Source organism: Labrus bergylta, chromosome 15, assembly GCF_963930695.1.
Source record: "Labrus bergylta chromosome 15, fLabBer1.1, whole genome shotgun sequence".
In the NCBI taxonomy this organism is placed as follows: Eukaryota; Metazoa; Chordata; class Actinopteri; order Labriformes; family Labridae; genus Labrus; species Labrus bergylta.
In genome coordinates this window covers 23781155-23800160 of record NC_089209.1, presented here as the reverse complement: position 1 = coordinate 23800160, position 19006 = coordinate 23781155, and the positions used below count along the sequence as shown (strand labels likewise).

Here is a 19006-nt window from a genome sequence, read left to right as displayed (position 1 = left end):
CAACCCCACCCCCCAATGTAAGTAGGATGAGGAAAATATGTAGGATTACTAGTCTACAGATGCACAGGAGCTTGAAATACGGGGCTCCGGTGGCCTGATGGTTAGTTTGTGTGCTCCATGTTCAGAAGATGTACAGTAGATCTTTAAGCGGCGGCCACAAGCTCAAATCAGACCTGTGGCTTCTTTCACTGCATGTCATTCCCCCCTCTCTCTCTCTGGATTACCACTATCTACTATCTACTATCCTGTCTCTAATCAAATATAAAAGGCCCCAAGATACATCTACAAAACAAAAAAAATCCACATATTGAATAATAAGTATTTTTTTTATTATTATTTTTGCATTGAGGAATGTAAATATATATAAAATATTAATCTTAATTGGGGCAGATGGCCTAGTGGTTATGTCGCACCTCATGTACGGAGGCTATAGTCAAACACATTCCTGTATAACCTGTGGCGCCTTTCCCACATTTCATTATCCACTCTCTCTCCCTGGTTTCCTTCTCTGTCCACTGTCCTCTCAAATAATGGCAAAAAGCCCCCAAAATACATCTTTAAAAGTAAAAGAAGGTTTTCTTCATCGAGTTAATAAACTGAAACCCTTCCTGAACACATCCACCATGTGATTCAGTGAATTTTGGGATTAAGTCAGAAAACAATCCAAGTTCTTCCTCAGGAACTGTGCAGGACGTTCTTGATGAAACATGTCGTCGTCGTAGTAACAGACCTTTGATGTTCAGCTGCTGGATTTAGTCGGATCTTGTGTTGTGTGTTTAACTTCTCCTGGACGACAAACTGATTCTCCTCCGTACACACTGGTGGAGCTCGAGTGGAGCACAGTGTGTGTAGATCATCATCATGTATTTTAAAATGTAATTTTACACTTAAACACATCGTCAATAAAGGGACCCTGCCCCTGAGTTCTGACAGAACCAGTAACATGTAATGCTGTGTGTTCATGTCAGGACGTGCTCGCAGCGTCTGTCTTCACTCTGATATGATACTTTAATGACTCTGGATTAATAACTGGTCATAAAAAGACATTTGACATGAAAGAATCCCACTTACCCAGACTGAACATATTTATGATGCTTCAAGCTGACAGGTGTTTCCATCTGCCCGTTTTAGCTGTCGTCTCTCAGAGTGAGAGAGACGAAGATGTCGGGACTTTTTCAGAGGCAACATGGAGTGGAAAAGTGAGAGCACATACAACCCAGAGAGAGGGGAGTTTTATTTGACATTCAATCAATTTTTAAATACACACATTTATGTTTAAATCCACTGAGTCTCACTTTAAATGTCAGTACTTTTGTTCATTACAGTTTGTAAACACAACATTCAAACTCTGGCCCTTCCCCTGATCGCCCCAAGAAACACATTTACTGCTTATACCTTTACTCGATGCATGCTAGCACAAGCTGACTGCTGGTGTTTGGAACCTGCCTGTCCAACTAGAAGCTATACAATTCTGCGTCCCCGGGTAAAAGCCAACACAAGGTTCATCCTCTTCTCAGAACGAGCTGTGTTTCGCCTCACTATTATTATATTTTTTCTTCTTTGCTGCTATATGTATGTATGTCTAATTGGCCTAATTGAATTGTGTCCAATCAATGAATTGTATCCACTCCTTAACTCACCTGTGCGCTGTCATTGGCTGGGGGAGACTCACCAGCCCCCGCCCAGAAACGTGATAATTTAGTGGCCTTACTTTTGTACAAGTCTATGTTTTATGTTTGAGGAAAAGGCTTCTGTGTCTCTCTTTAAAGTATTTTTGTTCCCAGCTCAACACCAGCTCTTCAGGCACACCTTACCAGAAGTCTTAGTTATCTGAAATTCAAACAGGGGATCAGACTGGATTTAGATTGGTTCTCCACAAGTACAGGTATTGACATGGGTATAACAAAGTTAGCTTTTTGGGAACTTTGGTATCTCTACCAATGAGTTTCCCCCCTAGTGGTTAAATAAAGTATTTCTGATGCTGATAAACAAAAAAGTAAAAGTCCCACCTGAAAGTTAAGGATTTGAATCATCAGTTGAGATGCTTGAACTCTTAGTTTAAAGAACCATTATTGTGTGACTTAAAAGTAACATTATGGGGGAATTCTGTTTGGCTTTGTCTCCCACTTGAGATCTCTTAGTGTAACTGCAAATATAAAACACACATAGTGCTGTTCCGCTTCCCCCTCGTAGACCACATGCTTTTGTTGTCAAGCCGAGGCTGGCTAAGCAGGTGTTCTATCAAATAATGCAACCCATCAAGATGTGCTACCATACGGCTTTGTGCTGTACAGGGAGCATTATTTGATCTGGGACACGTATAGCTTCTGCTATCGTTTAGCGTCATGGTAGCATTTTGGACAACGTAGCACATCTCTACAGAACACCTGCAGACATAATGAGAAGCCAAACAACCAGGTCAGCTGACAAGGTGCACTATTTCCTCTTGTCTGACTTCTTGCTCGGCCACTCTCTCTTTTCTCGTCTTAGCTTCATCCATCATCCTCCTCTTCCTCTTAGCCTCACTCAATGTATCAAACAGTACAGAGACGGGCTAACTGGCTGCGTTGTAGCATAAGGCTGCTGTGTCAACTAGTGCCCAAAGTTACATACTGCTGTAAATGTGACTGCAGCGCTCTGTGGACGTGAGAGAGACGCCATTCTCCCTGTTGAAAGTTATTGTGCTATGATACTGACCTTTGAACCAACTACTCTAAGGTGGAACATTTACCAAGATCATCCATAACATCCAAATATTCATATTAAATAGAAAAATCTGATCCAACAAATTAGGGTGCTGTTACTCTCTCCAAGTCTCTCAGAAACATCAAACTGGCATTGACTCTCAAACTCAGAGAATAAAAAAGCTTCTACTTTTGACAGGTGGGATGATTTCACAGCTCAGCTTTGAGCCCCTGGACCTTTTTATCCTGAAGGTTACAGACAGTTATTCACAGGAGAATGAAGAAAACAGGGAGATAACTGGATCTCTGTAGACGACTGTGAGATGTCTTATTGCATTCCAGAGATCAGAGATATGACACCTCGATGCCTGTCTGTTGATGTGTTTTAATGATAAGAAATCCTGATATATTTGAGGCTTAGCTGCTCTCCTCTCCCTGTGGTCAAACTACAGCAGTGTGTGTGTGCTCTTTCAAGGTTTTTTATTTCTCTCTCATGGTGTGTGAACTTGCAGCAGTACAGCCGGCACTCTGACCAAATCTGACCCCACTTTTTTTTGGCTCTCTTTGCAGGATTATTTCTGTGCAGCTCACATGACTCCACGAGGGCCGAACGTGGGTTTTTAACAACCTGGACAGTTGGGATGTCAGACCAGTCCTCCCTGTTTTCCTGTTTTCACTCTGTGTTTCCTGTTCTCTTCCCAGCTGCTGAGAGGATGAAGGGCAGGAACCCGGGCGGTGTGTGGAGTTTGTAGAAGAAACAGAAACACGGGGCGACTCCTCTCCAGCTCGTCTGTCCGCAGCAGAGCTCACCATGAGTTAGAAACGTCAGAGACCCCGTCACCGCCGCTGCCTTCCTCCCCCCCCCCCCCCTTGCTGTCCTGAGCTCCGTGTTTGACTGACAGCAGCATCACTCGCCCCACTTCATGATCCAGCAGGATGCCGCTGAGGTCCTCGCACTCTCCGAGCGCCTCCTCATAGCCTCGCACAAGGGACAGGCAGACAATGTGGTCCAGCTCATCAACAAGGGAGCAAAAGTAGCCGTCACCAAGGTGAGTGAGTGAGTCGCCCCGAGAGTGGTAAAGACAGAGGAAGCCTGTCGACACATTTATCTTCATTTTATTTCTTGGTCTAAAAACACATGAGACAAAGAAAGGCAGTGCAGGTTGGTTGGTCATGTCTTCAGTTTCAGTTTCAGTGTCTTCAGCAGTCCTGAACGCATAAAGCAGGTTACACGCTGAAACATAAACTAGCTGACTTTGGGCCTGATTCCTCTCTTTTGAAAAAAACAAAGCGATGTCCTGATTCTTTTGATGATGTTTAAAGATTATCTCCCCAGATTTCCCTGTGGTAGGAGGTGTCTTAAGATTTATCAAACCACTCTCAGAAGAACATCTTGAGTGCACTGATTTCTTAATGTATTTATTAATGATGTTTAAGGTCCGATGATCCCGTTATGTGGGGGGTCTTTATATTGTGTTTTATTTTTAAATTGACCAGATGCTCTATGCGTTCCCTTGTCTGACTTCCTGTCTGGGTCAATTTGCTCTGTTCAGCTTGACGCCTATCGCAACAGGTTCTGTTGAAAAATGGACTCTGTACGTATTTGTAGCCCAGTGGCCCCGCTGGCTGGCACTGGAGACGGACCACAGCGTGTGCCGTGGAAACATGAGCTCCAGAGTGTGCGGCATGAATTGAATAAAAATGAAGATTAAATTTGCAACACACAGGAGTTGCTAGTCTACCACTGGCTCCATCAGTTGATCAGCATCTCCAACATTGATCCTAGTTTGAGCACGTTTCTGCTCGTGGAGCTTATTAGAAACATGCAGAGGCTTTTCAGGTCGGGTATAATCACTTCTATCTGAACCACTTCTCTTGCCCGCTTCCATCGCTGCAACACCTGCTGGTTTGCAGTTTGCCTGGCAAACCAAGGGGTGTCCAAAATGACTGTGTGGGGGTGCCGTCTACAGCACTTCAACATAACATGTTTCTTTAATTTCTGATGATATAGTAAGGTCATTTTATTGTTTCATTCAGATATCTTACAGATTGGACCTTTAATTAGATTCAGAAAATATAAAAAGTGGAGCTTTGTTTAATATTACAGCAGAATCGGGGCGCTGGTGGCGCAGTGGTTGGTGCGCGCTGTGGTCCTCCAAACGGGCGGCCCAGGTTCGATTCCCACCTGTGGCTCCTTTTCCCACATGTCATTCCCCACTATCTCTCTCCCTGATTTCTGACTCTATCCACTGTCCTATCTCTCCATTAAAGGCACAAGAAAGCCCCCCCCAAAAAAAATAAAATTAAAATTACAGCAGAATTTTGAGTCAGGTTAACACTTTCTGTAGTTCAGTAGACATCAGATGTGTTTTTGAGTCATTCTGACGTAAATCGGTTCTCCTGCTCTGTGAGCTCATCTGTGTGTAATTAAATCAATTAGACACAAAACGGAGCATGAACGTGTGAGCAGCACTGGAGCCGCTAACGTATGAACACAACCTCATCATGTTTCAACACTCTGCTCATGAGAATGCATTCAGCTGCTCTACATTCAGCCGAGAGGATCGTGTACTGCAATGTTTTCACTCATTTGAAGTGTTTGAGGAGTCAGTGGAGCTGCTCCAGGCTGCCTCAGTGCTGCTGTGTGTTTAACACTAAAATATGCTTTAATTACTCTTCAGTGTGATCGCACAGGCTGGATTAATTTAAAGGGGACATATTGTCAAAAATCCACTTTTAGTGTTTTTGAACATATATTTAGGTAACCTGAGGGGAACCTGACCCACAAAATGTGAAATAAACCCATCCAGTCCTTTGAAGTCTTGCAACATAGAGAAAAGTGCTCCATTTCAAATTTGCTCTCCTTGTGATGTCACAGTGGGATTCTGGTAAAAAAAAAATCCCCTCCCCTCCCCTGGTATCTCCATCCATGGACTCCACCCCCAGCCTAGAACAAGTCCGCCCATTTTTATTCTCGCTAGCGAAGGAGTGATATAATTTTTTTACGATAATACGCTTTTGGGCTACTTGTCATTTAAAATGTTATCATTTGTACAAAGGTGAAACAAAGCAAATATTTTTGATATTTAGAATTTAAAATCTTGTCTGGTGGAAGCCGTGTGTGAATAACTGCGAGAGACGAGGGAGGACAGTAATAGGTGGACAGTAGTGGTGACCCGCTCAGGTGTGCAGGACAACTGTAACGCATCTGACAGTTACAATCTTACCTCCAGCTCTCACTGAACAATATACAACACATGTTGTCCGTGTCTCTTTTAATGTTTTTGTTGTCTCTCTACACAAAGCGAAAATAAACTCTGTTGTTTACGTGAGGTCATGTGAGGTGGTACATTCCTCCGCTGGGTAAAATCCTGTAGTCTGTGATGTGCCAAGGTTTTCATATCTTATAGTGTGCATGCACGCAAAATATCTGTTAAGATTCCCCTTATGTGTGATGCTGCCTTATTTGAAAATAGGAAATGCTTTTAAACCTTCTGTAGTGTGAACCAGGCCTTAGAGGTAAGAAACGTTTTTGAATTATTCTTGTAGATTTTTCAGCCTGCGGCAGTGAAACAGGCTGCAATTGCTGCAACGTCAGTCCTACATGAGTGTGCATTCGATTACAGCTCGTCCACTCATGTTGTAGTTTTTGTCCCTGACAGGCTCAGATTGTTACTATAAGTGTCTGACAACATTTCAGAAAGTATCCCTGCAGAGAGAGACCTCTTTGTTACAGAGGAAGATCATTTGTAGCCCGCAAACTAGTGTATCATCTCTCTCTTCAAAGCTGCGCGAGGCCATTAACAAAAACAGAAACTTGCAAAACACAGGAGTTACTCATCTACAGCTCGATAAGTTTCTTTATGTTATTTGTAATATAATATTGTGTGTTGAATAAATCTATTTATTAAATAAGACGCCAGACTCTTTTGACAAAATCACAAATTGTACCTTCCTGCACCTTTAGGAGTGAGCTGCAAGGTGCAGTGGTTAGCACTCTGGCCTCAGGTTAAGGTTCCTGGTTCATGGTCTTTGAGTGTGGAGTTTGTAAATTCTCACTGTGCATGTGTTGGTTCTCTACGGGTACTCCAGCTTCCTCCCACAGTCTAAAGACATGCTTGTCCAGCATGTGAATATTGTGTAAGATTCTCAACCATCAACTTAGCACACAACACAATGATGTGAAACAATCTGAGTCGGTTTCAAGGCAAGAATAAGAAATTTAGTGGAGATACTTTGATTGGTGTGTTTACCTGCAGGGCTAAAAGGAGCAATATGTAACTTCAGTGTTTAACCAGCCCTGCGTCAGTCTTTCCTTTCTGCGTTCTTACCTCTCTCCAGTTCTGTCTGAACCACTTCACTTGCCTGCCTCCACCTCTGAAACACCTGTATGGTGGTCGTTTGCCGGTCCAACCAGGGTGCGTAGATATCTCACATTCAGTATTGGTCCTTAAAGTTGCAGTCGTTACTGCCTGTTTCATGGTTACTGGCAAAGTAATCTACTTGAGCAAATACATAACTTTTTGTACCAATTTGTTCCTCTAGATGTTAAATATGTGATTTTGAAAATACAGAACACACGTTGATTTTCTTGAGTCTGTACTGCAGTGACTTTGGTTTCATCCCCTCTATCTGTAGCTCTCTCCTCCCTTTCCTGTCCATCTCTCTCTCTCTTTAGCATGAAGGTTAAAAGGGAAAAAAACAAACAATAACAAAGTCACAGCTGAGCTGCCGAGTGAACAGATGGATCATTGTACAACACACACACAAACACAAACACACTCACACACACTCCCCTGAGGTCTTTCTTCATTCTTTCATCCCCGCTCTCACATCTTCTGAAACACACCGAGGTTCAAAGGTCACAGGAGCAGTGCACAGGATGTGATGTAACACTCCTGTGTGACGGTTCGGTTCAGTGCTCATCCAGAACAAAGACGGCGATGTGCAGAGGTATTTATAGGTAGAGCAACACTTCACTAGATGAGTCAGTCTGTCAGAGTCAGTGTATCAGACTGAATCCCTGACAAAGAAGTCACTCTTTGTCAAATCATTTGTAAAGAGAAAAAGGGACAAACATGAAGATCATTCTTGACTTTGAGGACAGTAGCCTGACTCAAACAGTTTAATGAAAGGGACACGACTACCTGTTCATTTTTATCTCCCTCCACATGAAATGAGCATCGCTTCATATCTAAAATACAAAGTCGATGCATACAGGTAACTAGCGTGGCTAATTTGTAACCCCTGTCCCTGGCTAAACCTTTAGGATTAAAACAGAACTATTAGACTTAAATAAATACAGAGATAAGATAAAATAGTACTTTATTGATCCCCAGTGGGGAAATTCAAGTGTTGCATATGAGTACAAATAAAAAAATAATATATAGGACTCCAAATTAAAAATAAAGATAAAAATACAATGTATTTACAATTATTATAATCAAGAATTAAGTAAACTATACACCAAATAAGATCTTAACTATACACTACAAACTATACAGGACATTGAGACATATTAAGTGGCAAGTTGATTTTAAAGTGACCAGTTATAAGATAAAGTGAGAGAGATGAAATAAGAGGGCAAAAACAAGCAATAATATCAAAAATAAACATCTAGAAATAATATGAAATGAATGACAGAGTTGAGGGTTTGTCAGTGTGACAGCCGCTGTGGGTTAGGGGGATGAAGACTGACTGTAGGACACTCTGCTGTTGTACAGTCTGATGGCTCATCATGTAGAGAGGAGTGAGAGGAGTTTTCCAGGATGGCTGTGAATTAGTCCTTCATCCTCCTCTCAGCCACGGTCTCCAAGCTGTCCAGTTCCAGGCCAACAACAGAGCGTACCTTCCTCACCAGCTTGTTCAGCCTGCTGACCAGATTTAATGCCACCCCACCAGCACACCACATCAAAGAAGAGGGCACTGGCCACCACAGACCAGTAGAAGGTCTTCAGGAGTCTGTTGCAGACACTGAACGATCTGAGTCTCCTCAGGAAGAACATCCTGCTCTGACCCTTCCTGAAGAGACAGTGATATTATACCAACACAGACATCATAACTCAATACTAATAAGAGACTAAATAAGGACAAAGGATTATAAGAGGAAACAGAAATGAAAAGAGAAACACACAAAGCCGTGCTGAGCTCTGTTTGTGGTGTTTCTGTATCATGTGCTTTCTGTTTTCTGTTCTGGCTCTGCGAACAGATCTTTCATGACCACATGGCATCCTATTGTCACAGCTAGAACAACATGGTGTGTGTGTGTGTGTGTGTGTGTGTGTGTGTGTGTGTGTGTGTGTGTGTGTGTGTGTGTGTGTGTGTGTGTGTGTGTGTGTGTGTGTGTGTGTGTGTGTGTGTGTGCTGCTCGCTCTGATGGTTCAGTGTGGACCGGCTGTATTTTGGCGTTTTGGCAGGAAGCCTGTATAAAGCCTTAATCTGGGATAAAAAAGGGGGCGGAGCCTCATATGAAACATTCTTCTGTTCACAAATAGGAATGTGGGAATATTTCTTTATAGGCTGAAATGATGAATGAACTGAGACTGAGAGTATAAACAGACGTGAAGAAAAGGGAGGATTAAGGAGGAGCTGAGATGGAGAGGGTAATTAAAAGAAACATACAGAAGAAGACAGGATGGAGGTTAAGAGTTCACGGCTGGGTTCTGAGACTGGAGAGGTTAGAAGTAGGAGTGTAAATCTCTCCTTTACAAGACGGTGCTATTCGATGCTCTGGAGCTACAATGATTAATTTAAATACAGAACGATTCATTGTGATTCCACTCGGTATGAGTCCAAATTGATCATTGTATCAAAGGAGAAAAAGAAATAGCCAGTGTGTCGTTTCAGAACAACATGTCCTTCAGTTTATTACTTTGCAAGAGAATTGGCCGACTGTCTAAACAAATATTCTGTTGATGATGTGAAGAGTCTTTATCACACACACCTGTCCAGGTTTCTCACTGAGAGCTCGGCGGGGGAAGAAATCACTTTTGTTAATATTTCCGTACCCTCATGTATCGACCTGCACTGGTCACACAAGGTTCCTTCCTGAGCAGCCCGTTAAAGTTTCCAGCCTGTACCCACTGTTTGTTTTTGTTGTTTTAATATGACTTTGTATGTCCACATTTCCAACGTGGGCACCTGAAAACACACTGCAATGAGTGCAAAAAGCAGCGTACTCACTGCCTGGTACTTTTTGAAGGAGGCTGTAACTTTCCTACAGGTCTTTGGAAAACGCCGACTTTCTTTTCAGTACGACAGCTAGCTTACCTGTTGTTACTCAGCAGGTCCTGTTAGCATCACAAGCTAGGCTAACTAAGCAGTAGCCGCAACACTGAGATTGATTGACACATGTAGAGACAAATCAGTGTTGAACTTTGACCCACAGTGCATTAGAGATGTTTCTCTACTGGTTACAACAGTAACAGTTGGCAACAACATTGATTGACATCTATAGAGACAAGTGTGTTGTTTGAGTAAGTGTAAACTGGGACATGGACTGTTCAAAACCTGGACATATTAATGTTTGGTAGGTATTTGTGGGTACTCGGGACACAGAGCTTGAAAAGGAAACAGTCCCGGTCAAATTGGGACGTATCGACACCCTAGATGGCTGTCCTCTTCGGACCTCTGTAGTCAGGGGTTGAAAGAGTCTCTCTGCTGGTCTCAGACCGGCTGTTCACCTGAACTCGCCTCGTGGCTCCTCTCCAGGTCAGGCCCACTGAAACTCAATCTGAGGTGCACATAAATGGAGGCAGAGCCGCACCCAAACAAAGCACGAACCTCCTCAGACAATATGATACCTGAGGTGTAATGGGGCTTGTGCTTCTGTGTTACACACTGTACTGTATCTGGTATTACACTGAGTCCACTCGGATTAACAGAAATCATCTGGACTGATTTGAAGTTTGAATATTTCCCCTCATACGACAATGTGCCTTGTCGTGAAGTGAATCCTCTCAGAGAAAAGTATTTTAACTTCATCTGAAAGGGAGGATTTCCTGCTGATTTTTTTTACATGTTACCCTCTGTGCTGATGAACAAAGCTTCATCTTTTCTTTTTTTTTTTGAAGATTTGTTTTTGGGCTTTTTGTGCCCCTAACAGAGAGATAGGACAGTGGATAGAGTCTGAAACCAGGGAGAGAGAGAGTAGGGAATGACATGCGGGAAAGGAGCCACAGGTGGGCCCCGAACCCGGGCCGCCCGCCTGGAGGACCGGAGTCCCCATAGATGGGGCGCGTGCACCAACCACTGCGCCATCAGCGCCCCGGCTTCATGTTTTATAGAAAAAAGGTTGAAGCGAGTGCTGCACTGTCTAAGAAAATGAAGAGGAATCCGGCTTCAAGGATTAGGGACAAAGGTCAAATAGCTAATAAATAAATCAATCACTGTCACTGTTTATAGTGTGATTTATTTATTTAGCTAATAAAAAGATCACACTATAAATCACATTATTAGTCATTAAAAGTCACAAATAACACATTTTAACAGCTAATGTTTTGTCAAGATCACCCACTTACATGTCAGGGAGAACATCTCCAGCCATATGTTTCCACCTCCAAGTCATTAAACACCCTCTTAAAAACATCCAATGACAGCAGCTCGTTAAAGTCAGGGTTGGTTATTTTCTCCAGATAAACTTTTTAAGATTTGTGTTGAAATTGTCTTTATGTCCTGACAGAAATGAATAATTCATGTTCTCTGAAAAAAGAACGAAGACAATCTGTCATCTGTAGCAGTTGAGCTTGTAAAAACTTTGACCAATGTCTGCCACGAGGTACCAATCTGATGAACCAATCACACACCTCCCTGTCTCCCTGCTCCTTCTCTACTATCTCACAGTTTATACTGTGAGTCTGTCGTTGGCTGTTGTGAGTAGTAAAATAGTCTGTTTTTTGTATGTATTATGATAAAGTTTAGTGTTTACTTACCGCTGAATGAGACATGAAATGACATAGTTTCTAAACAATGCAAGTGATGAGCTGAGGTCCACTTCTGGAGGAACGGCACTCGTGCATGTAAGTGAGGGGCGTGGCTTTTGAGGGAGGGGGTGGGTGTAGAAGGAGCACTGAGGGAATGCTACTTTCAAAATCATGCTAGTTTTTGAAAGTGAGCAACCCTGCCTTTAAGTTTTAGTTTTTTGTTTTTTACTCATTCCAAATAAAGGGAGCAGCAAATTTAAACATCTTTTTCCCCAGTTCAGTTCTGACCTTAGGAATTGACGGTGAGAAAATGTCCTCATAAATGTAAGAGCATCTTGTTTTTCTTTAACGCACAAATCCCAGAACAAGGAAACACTTAATATGTAGAAGAAAAAACGTGCTTCTCGTCATGATGTTGAATTTAAGTTTATTTCTGTGTTTCAACACTTACATGACGATTGACTCGATTTAATCAGGATTAAGTTAGAACTATCCAACGATGAAAACTTACAACATCTGTACGAGCAGATACAACCCAGTGTTGGATTTTTCTGCTCCGTCCTTTTAAACCCCCTCAAGGTTAAGTAACCGCTCGGCTCTCAGGTCCTTATATTGGCAGGATGCAGAGTTTATCCTCTGCTCAGCTCACATGAACAGCTGTGCACTCGTCTCTTAAACTCAGCTGGATTAAGGACTTGTTTGTTTTCCTGTCGACTCATTACTGAGACGGATGGTTCTCTGCAGCAGATTGTCTCCAGTCATGCCATCAGTGATGAGCTCTGTTACCTACTCTGCAGAGATCTCCGACTCAGCGGCCTGTGGTTCTGTGTGCAACACAGCAGGGGTGGGTTTCTGTTTCTACACTCGGTGTTGTCTGTTCACTGTTTCATTTTCATTGTCTACTGATTGTGCTGTGCATTAGTGATGTTTTTGTTGTTTTATGTCTGAGGGAAGTGTTGTCGCTGTCTGTGTCAGAGTCTCCACTTTTAGTTGTGTTGGATCGCTGCAGAGAAACGCTGTAAGGGGACGTTTTTAAGTCTCATGCCTGGACTTCAAAGGGACGTCTTAAGAACGGCTGCAGGGGAAATCTTAAAAATTAACAAAAACATCCACTTGGACTCGGGGAAGAACTGATTTGAATTCATTGGTGAAAGTCAAATATCACTTTGAGCTCACGTATGCCTCTTTGTCCTGAACGGGATATCTTCGGTATATCTGGAGGGATCTGCTTTTAATCCGTTGGAGACACCATCTTGGTTCAGCGTTAAGTGGTCTACACCTTTTGCCCCTGTTAGATCTGCTGTGGTGAGAAGACTTGACTGATAATCACCCGTCCTGCAGAGAAACAGAGAGATATGTTTTGTGTTATTATGTTCTTCCTGTAAATGATTGTGGTGGAACCTTTCCTGCATAATTATTATAGGGTGTTTAGGGGTATTCATTATTTTAAATACAAACAAAATCCACATCCCAGACAGACTTTCTTTCTTGGTAATCATGGCTGGATGGAAACTACCCCCCCCCCCCCCCCGCCCTGTTTCACCAGCGAGTGTCTGTGAGACGGAGTGCGGCAGATGAGTGCTGATAAACATCTGAAAAACACAATTCTGCAATTAATTTAAAAGTGGCAACATGCATCTCAAAGTTGATCCTGTTTGTCTTTTTAGGCCAAAGAAAGTGTTTTCTTCAGTTTAAAAAGTCTGTCAGTTTGTCTTTAGTTGCACTTGACATATTGTCCTTTTGCCACTAGAATGACTGAGGGGCAGGACTGAGGGGGCCGTAAGGGCTTACGGTTAGAGAGAGAGAGAGAGGGGTTCATGAAAATATGTATGAAACATTTGCCTCTGAGTGAAACATGAACAAACTAAAGAAGGCAACGTACTGTCCTTGTGAACACAGAGCTCAGAACAACAAACCCAGAGGGGGTTTGACTTCACTTTACTTTTAGGAAGTCATTGCTCCCAAAATCTATTTTGCTTGATTTATATTCAGAATGTTGCGTATTAAGCTTTTACACTGGACTTGTAGTTTGCACATTCTTGAACGCACCTTACTGCGTTGTTGACTGAGTTTTGTCTTGTGTCCACAGTATGGCAGAGGCCCCCTACACTTGGCCGCCTACAAAGGCCACACTGAGGTTGTGCGCCTCCTGCTCAAAGCCGGCTGTGACCTGGACATCCAAGACGACGTGAGTACATCCACCCGACTGTCAGCTGCTGTTTCCCGTGTTTTATCCACTTCTAGCTCAAACTTCAGTCCTCATTGGTGATTTCCACTGTAGAGCTCCTATTTTTGCTTTTTTTTAGATCCACATTACTTTTTCTATTCTAACACAAAGATAACGGTGGTCTAATGACCTCCAGTGGCCTTGAATGGGACTCTTTGGACTGCCCCCTTGTGGGTTTGCCCTCAGGATGCAAGCCCCCCACAGACAGTGATAACCAAGATCTCGGTCGTTGCCAAATTCCCTCTCTGTGGTCAATGAGCTCCGCAGATCGCTGCAGTACATCCTCCAGGACTGCAGGGGGCAGGAGGTGCAGACTGAAGCAGGAGGAGGAGGAAGAGGGGATAAAGAAGAGGGCTGGGGAAGAGCCTGGAGGATCAGGGAGAGTGAAGGAGGTTAGCCAAACCTGATCCTACTGACCCCCAAACCTTCCCAAACTCCCACTGCTGCTGTGCTGGGTTCAGTTCTTATCTTCCCCTCTCCTCCTCCTCCTCCTCCTTCTGCTCCTTCTCCATCACTGCTTCTTCCTCCTGGGCTCTCATGTCACCCCTCACCTGCTGTCACTCATCACTAATCTGCTCGGTGTTCAGGGTTTCCTTCATGGCTGAGCATTCATGTGAGCGGGAGCTTTTCCTGGGACTGTTCACTCACTGCTTTCATTTTCTCAAACACACCACTGTTCACCTTTAACAGCAAACACAGCTGTGTGAGGACCTGCTGTGGTTTAACTGTGTGGGGACATATAAACATTATTACTGATAGACTCAGTGAAAACCCTGCACGACCGAGGGATACATGATGTTTGTTTAAAGTGTAAGTCTGTTATTTTTAAACCTGGACCCTGATTTTTTTTTAATTTTTTTTTTACATATATGGGGGTACAAATTGGGCACTTAGGCTCTGTTTAGAGAGTTTGTTTACACGATAACAGCGTTTTTGGTGCCTGAAAATGCAAAGTTTTGAAAACGGGTTCCAAAGTGCAAACTTTAGAAAACAGCACCATCTCCGTCATGATAAAAACTGTCAATATACAGTTCCTCTGAAAACAGAGAGAGAGACGTGAGAGACCCCTTTCTCCCTGCAGAAGAAATAGTGGTCTAAAGTATACCTGTGACACATCTTTTTTAAGGTGGAACAGTTACTTATTGTGGCTTTAAAATAACTGAGATATAACTAAGATTATTAACACTGATTTACAAAGTACATCCATCCATCTTTGTGTAATTTTAAAGATAGTTTGTGTTAGAATAAAACACAACCAGGTTGTTATTTCCGGTCTGTGTGACGCCTTGAAATGTTAGAGGTTGAAGCTCTGATGTAAAGTCCTGGTTTCATCTTTGTTAAGTTTGTTTAAGTCATTACCTCAAACTTCTGGGCCCGGCTGTTCCAAAGTAATCCAACATTATTTAAGCTGTCAGATAGGATTCAGTCTTTAAATTGGGTCGATCAGGTTCACCATTGGGTTGTTTAACAATAAAGGATTTGCCCTCAGAGAATATTTCACCACAAAGCTTCATTATGAAATGTTTAATTAGGACTATCAGCTTTAACGTGTAAAAATCATGATGTCATTAAGGGCAGAAATTAATGCTTTTTTTTTTTATCTCATGCCATTTTGACCATTTAGTCACCGTGAGCTTCTCTATGTAGTCTCAGTGATGTAAAAGAAAGACACTGCTGCATCTCTGAATGTCTCATTTCACTTTAACAAACCCTCAGACAGCTCAGCTGACGAGTCCAAAGTAATATTCACCTCATGACATCACACATTGACCTTATGACATCACACATTGACCTTATGACATCACACATTTACCTTTTCAATCGTTCCTTTGAGCTGTTTGACATCAGTTATCCATCTGTAGCAAGTTCCTTTTTCCATAGTTAAGTTAATTTTGTAATCTACGAACCACCGGTAGTTCCTTATTTTCTTTCAAAATAAAAGTGTTTTCATACCCAAACAGGAAGTAAAGTACATTTAGCTTAAGATTGTAAAAAATAAAAGCACAAAAAAAACTGTTTTGAAATGCAAAATAAATACATTTCAAACATGCGATTGAAAATGCGATAAATTGTGATTAACTGTTGAAATTCAGAGATAAATTTAAAAATGGTATCATTTGACATGAAATATCTAATTGAAAGCAGCTGTAAGAATATGTGCATTTGGGTGAATTTTGGCACCCCCATGTGGACAGAGCATTTAGTGTAAAGTCCCCATAAAGGCTCTGGGGATCTGGATTTGGTAATCGTTAAAAGTCTGTACCTGGATCAGGGGATCATATCCACTTTAGAGCTGCTATATCTGATACTTTGTAGAAAAGAAGAAGGTCACCAAAACATCGGGTGATTCAAGGGAATCATTTTTTTGAAGAGGTGGTGAAAAAGATCAACTATATTCAGTTTGTTAATATTAATTTCATAATTGATATCAAAGCCCACTAAAATAATCCTCAGAGCTGCTGATATCTGAAGGGTTCTGGGAGTTGCAGTCATTATGTTTATGTTTTTTGTTGCATGTTGCTGCATTAATTTGCACTGGGTGTGGTTTACAAAGAATTACACTTTTTGCTGTGTTGTTGATTTTCTTCTCTCTAAAACATACAAAGTAGTCTTGTGGCCTAACCAAGCTGCTCCAGCTTAGTTTTGTCTGGCACCAGAACTACTTGATAAGGTTTACGTAAAGATCCTTGCTATAGTACACACAGTGCGTCAACACTGAATGTTGAGTTCACAGTGGACACGCAGTCTTCAGGTCGAAGGTTAAACAGCATCACCAAAGCGTGCACTGACAGACCCATCCAAACCCCGCCCACCAGGTTTAAACCCCGCCTCTACAGGGAGTCCTGAAGGTTTCTTATTTAATGTAAAGAGTTTATTGTGTGTGTGTGTGTGTGTGTGTGTGTGTGTGTGTGTGTGTGTGTGTGTGTGTGTGTGTGTGTGTGTGTGTGTGTGTGTGTGTGTGTGTGTGTGTGTGTGTGTGTGTGTGTGTGTGTGTACACAGGGCGAGCAGACGGCACTGCACAGGGCCGCCGTGGTCGGAAACAATGACATCATCAGCGCTCTCATCCAGGAAGGCTGTGCACTGGACCGACAAGACAAGGTGCAGATCAATACACACACACACACACACACACACACACACACACACACACACACACACACACACACACACACACACACAGTGTAAGAGCTGTGTGAGAAACAGGGAGTTTAAAGCTTCAGGAAGTCTGCATTAAAACATCTCATAATGGCAGAGAAACGCTTGTGCCTGTAATCTGCTTAACCTCAGAGTGCTCGCAGTACAAAGAGAAACGGCCGACAGAACGGGGATTATAACCATGAACAACGTTTTTACTTGCATTCAATGTCAAAAGTCTTTACGTGCTGAATAAAGTGAAATTAAAAGTGTATTTTAGTGGACACTCAGAAATAATCCAGATGTAATAAATCCCTTTTCCACACGACTCCTTCACAGATTACAAATAATCACTCATCCTAACATCCTGTTATATGTTCAAATAAAACAAATCACGCAGTTAAATACACAATGATATCAACAAACAATGTCACTGAATAAAAAGAAGAATGTAGGATTGTCAGACTGTTTGTTGATATGAAAATTGACGGATTATCATGACCACAGGCCCTGGACACAAACTCGCTTTGGACCCCTACACATGCAAATATCCCACACACACACACACACTGCTTGTGCCCTCCCCACGCACAGAGTTTGTCTGTAGAATAACAGAGGCCAACCCACAACCACACACAGCACGTATTCCTTTGAAATTATGTTATTTATTATTTAATAGTTATTTAACCCTGTCTCGGATCTTAACAGAAAAAAAACAAAATGATGGAAAGTTAACTTTCTTATGTGCATTATGATCCTTGCACAATATTAAGAGGTAAAACACTCAACTCTCTCTCTCTCTCTCTCTCTCTCTCTCTCTCTCCCTCTCTCTCTCGTTGACCGTCCCTGAGAAACCACAAAAAGCAAGATGACTAAGAATACTAAGTCAAATATCTTAATAGCAAAAATACTTATACTACTAATACTACATATTAAAAAACATAATAATCTTAAAACCAAGACCATTCCATTGGCCAGGACCCTGCGCGCTGCCCCCGTGTGGTGATCCGCCTTTGGATATGAGGTCAGTTTAGTTTAGCTTGGCGCTGCAGTGACTCTTTGCCTTTGAAATAAAGTTTCCTTCAAATATGGATTTAAGTTTTCAGTTAAATTTGAAATCAAAGTCACAATATTCACCATTAACTAGTTGCTTATTAGCATGGTAATTAGTAGCATACTGGCTGCTTTTTAGTAATAATATTATTAACTTTATTTATATCGCACCTTTAAAAACACAGGTTTAAAAAGTGCTTCGACAAATAACAAAGGCAAAACCAATAACAAAGCAAACTAAACCAAAGACAGAAGAACATTAATAACAGCAAGAACATAACAAATGCAAAATACTAGAAATAATTACATACAATCCAACAGGAAAGAACCCATAGTGCACGATACCCAACAGACATATTTAACCCGACTATCACAAGAACCATTATAAGAACCCAGGCAACACGAGCTGAGACCAAGAGGACCAAAGCTTTAAAAAGATGCAAGAAACTAAAAGAGCTAAAAGCAAATCAAAAGATAACAGCAATAAGAAGGTAAGAGCAGTAAAAGAAATAGAAACGAGTGATTTAATGATCAGAGTAATAGTAACAATAATAAGAAGTATATATACACATATAAAACATAAATTATAAAGTAGGCAAAGTAGGTAAGATAGAAAATTATCAAGTTAGAACAAAAGAGCGGTTAAGGGAAAAGAAACAGTTATACGAGATAAGAGCATAAATAAAAGGACAGTAAGAAGTAAAAGAAGATGAAATTGGTAAAGTTATGAATTAGTCCTTATTAAGCTCTTATTATTACCTTATTCTACATGACCAGAGTCTAATAGGATATTAACTAAGAGTTTGCCCTCAATACCATCTTAATCACTGCTTATTGGCAGTAAGTTAAGAAGTTGTTGAACATGAATTGTGTTTGCTCATGGTTCTTGTAAGGTGAAGTAAGCAAAAGCATATTAAGATTATAATTCATGTTCATCAACTTCCTATCTTACTACTTAGTAACACATGAGGGATGACCCTCTCTC

The 19006-nt window shown here is 41.7% G+C and overlaps 1 protein-coding gene across 4 annotated transcripts in view; it reads left to right on the top strand.

Annotated features, from left to right (window-relative positions):
* ankrd6b (ankyrin repeat domain 6b) overlaps window positions 1–19006 on the top strand; it is a 54078-nt gene that overhangs the window by 19289 nt on the left and 15783 nt on the right. For 2 of the 4 annotated variants that reach the window (XM_065963749.1, XM_065963748.1), the window contains exons 2-4: window positions 3387–3733; window positions 13695–13793; window positions 16834–16932. In XM_065963749.1, the coding sequence (XP_065819821.1) occupies window positions 3608–3733; window positions 13695–13793; window positions 16834–16932 (324 nt within the window). In that variant the 5' untranslated portion in view covers window positions 3387–3607. Of the gene's footprint in view, window positions 1–3386; window positions 3734–13694; window positions 13794–13837; window positions 14225–16833; window positions 16933–19006 lie in introns of those variants that run through there. The other 2 variants (XM_065963747.1, XM_065963746.1) reach the window with 2 other exon arrangements.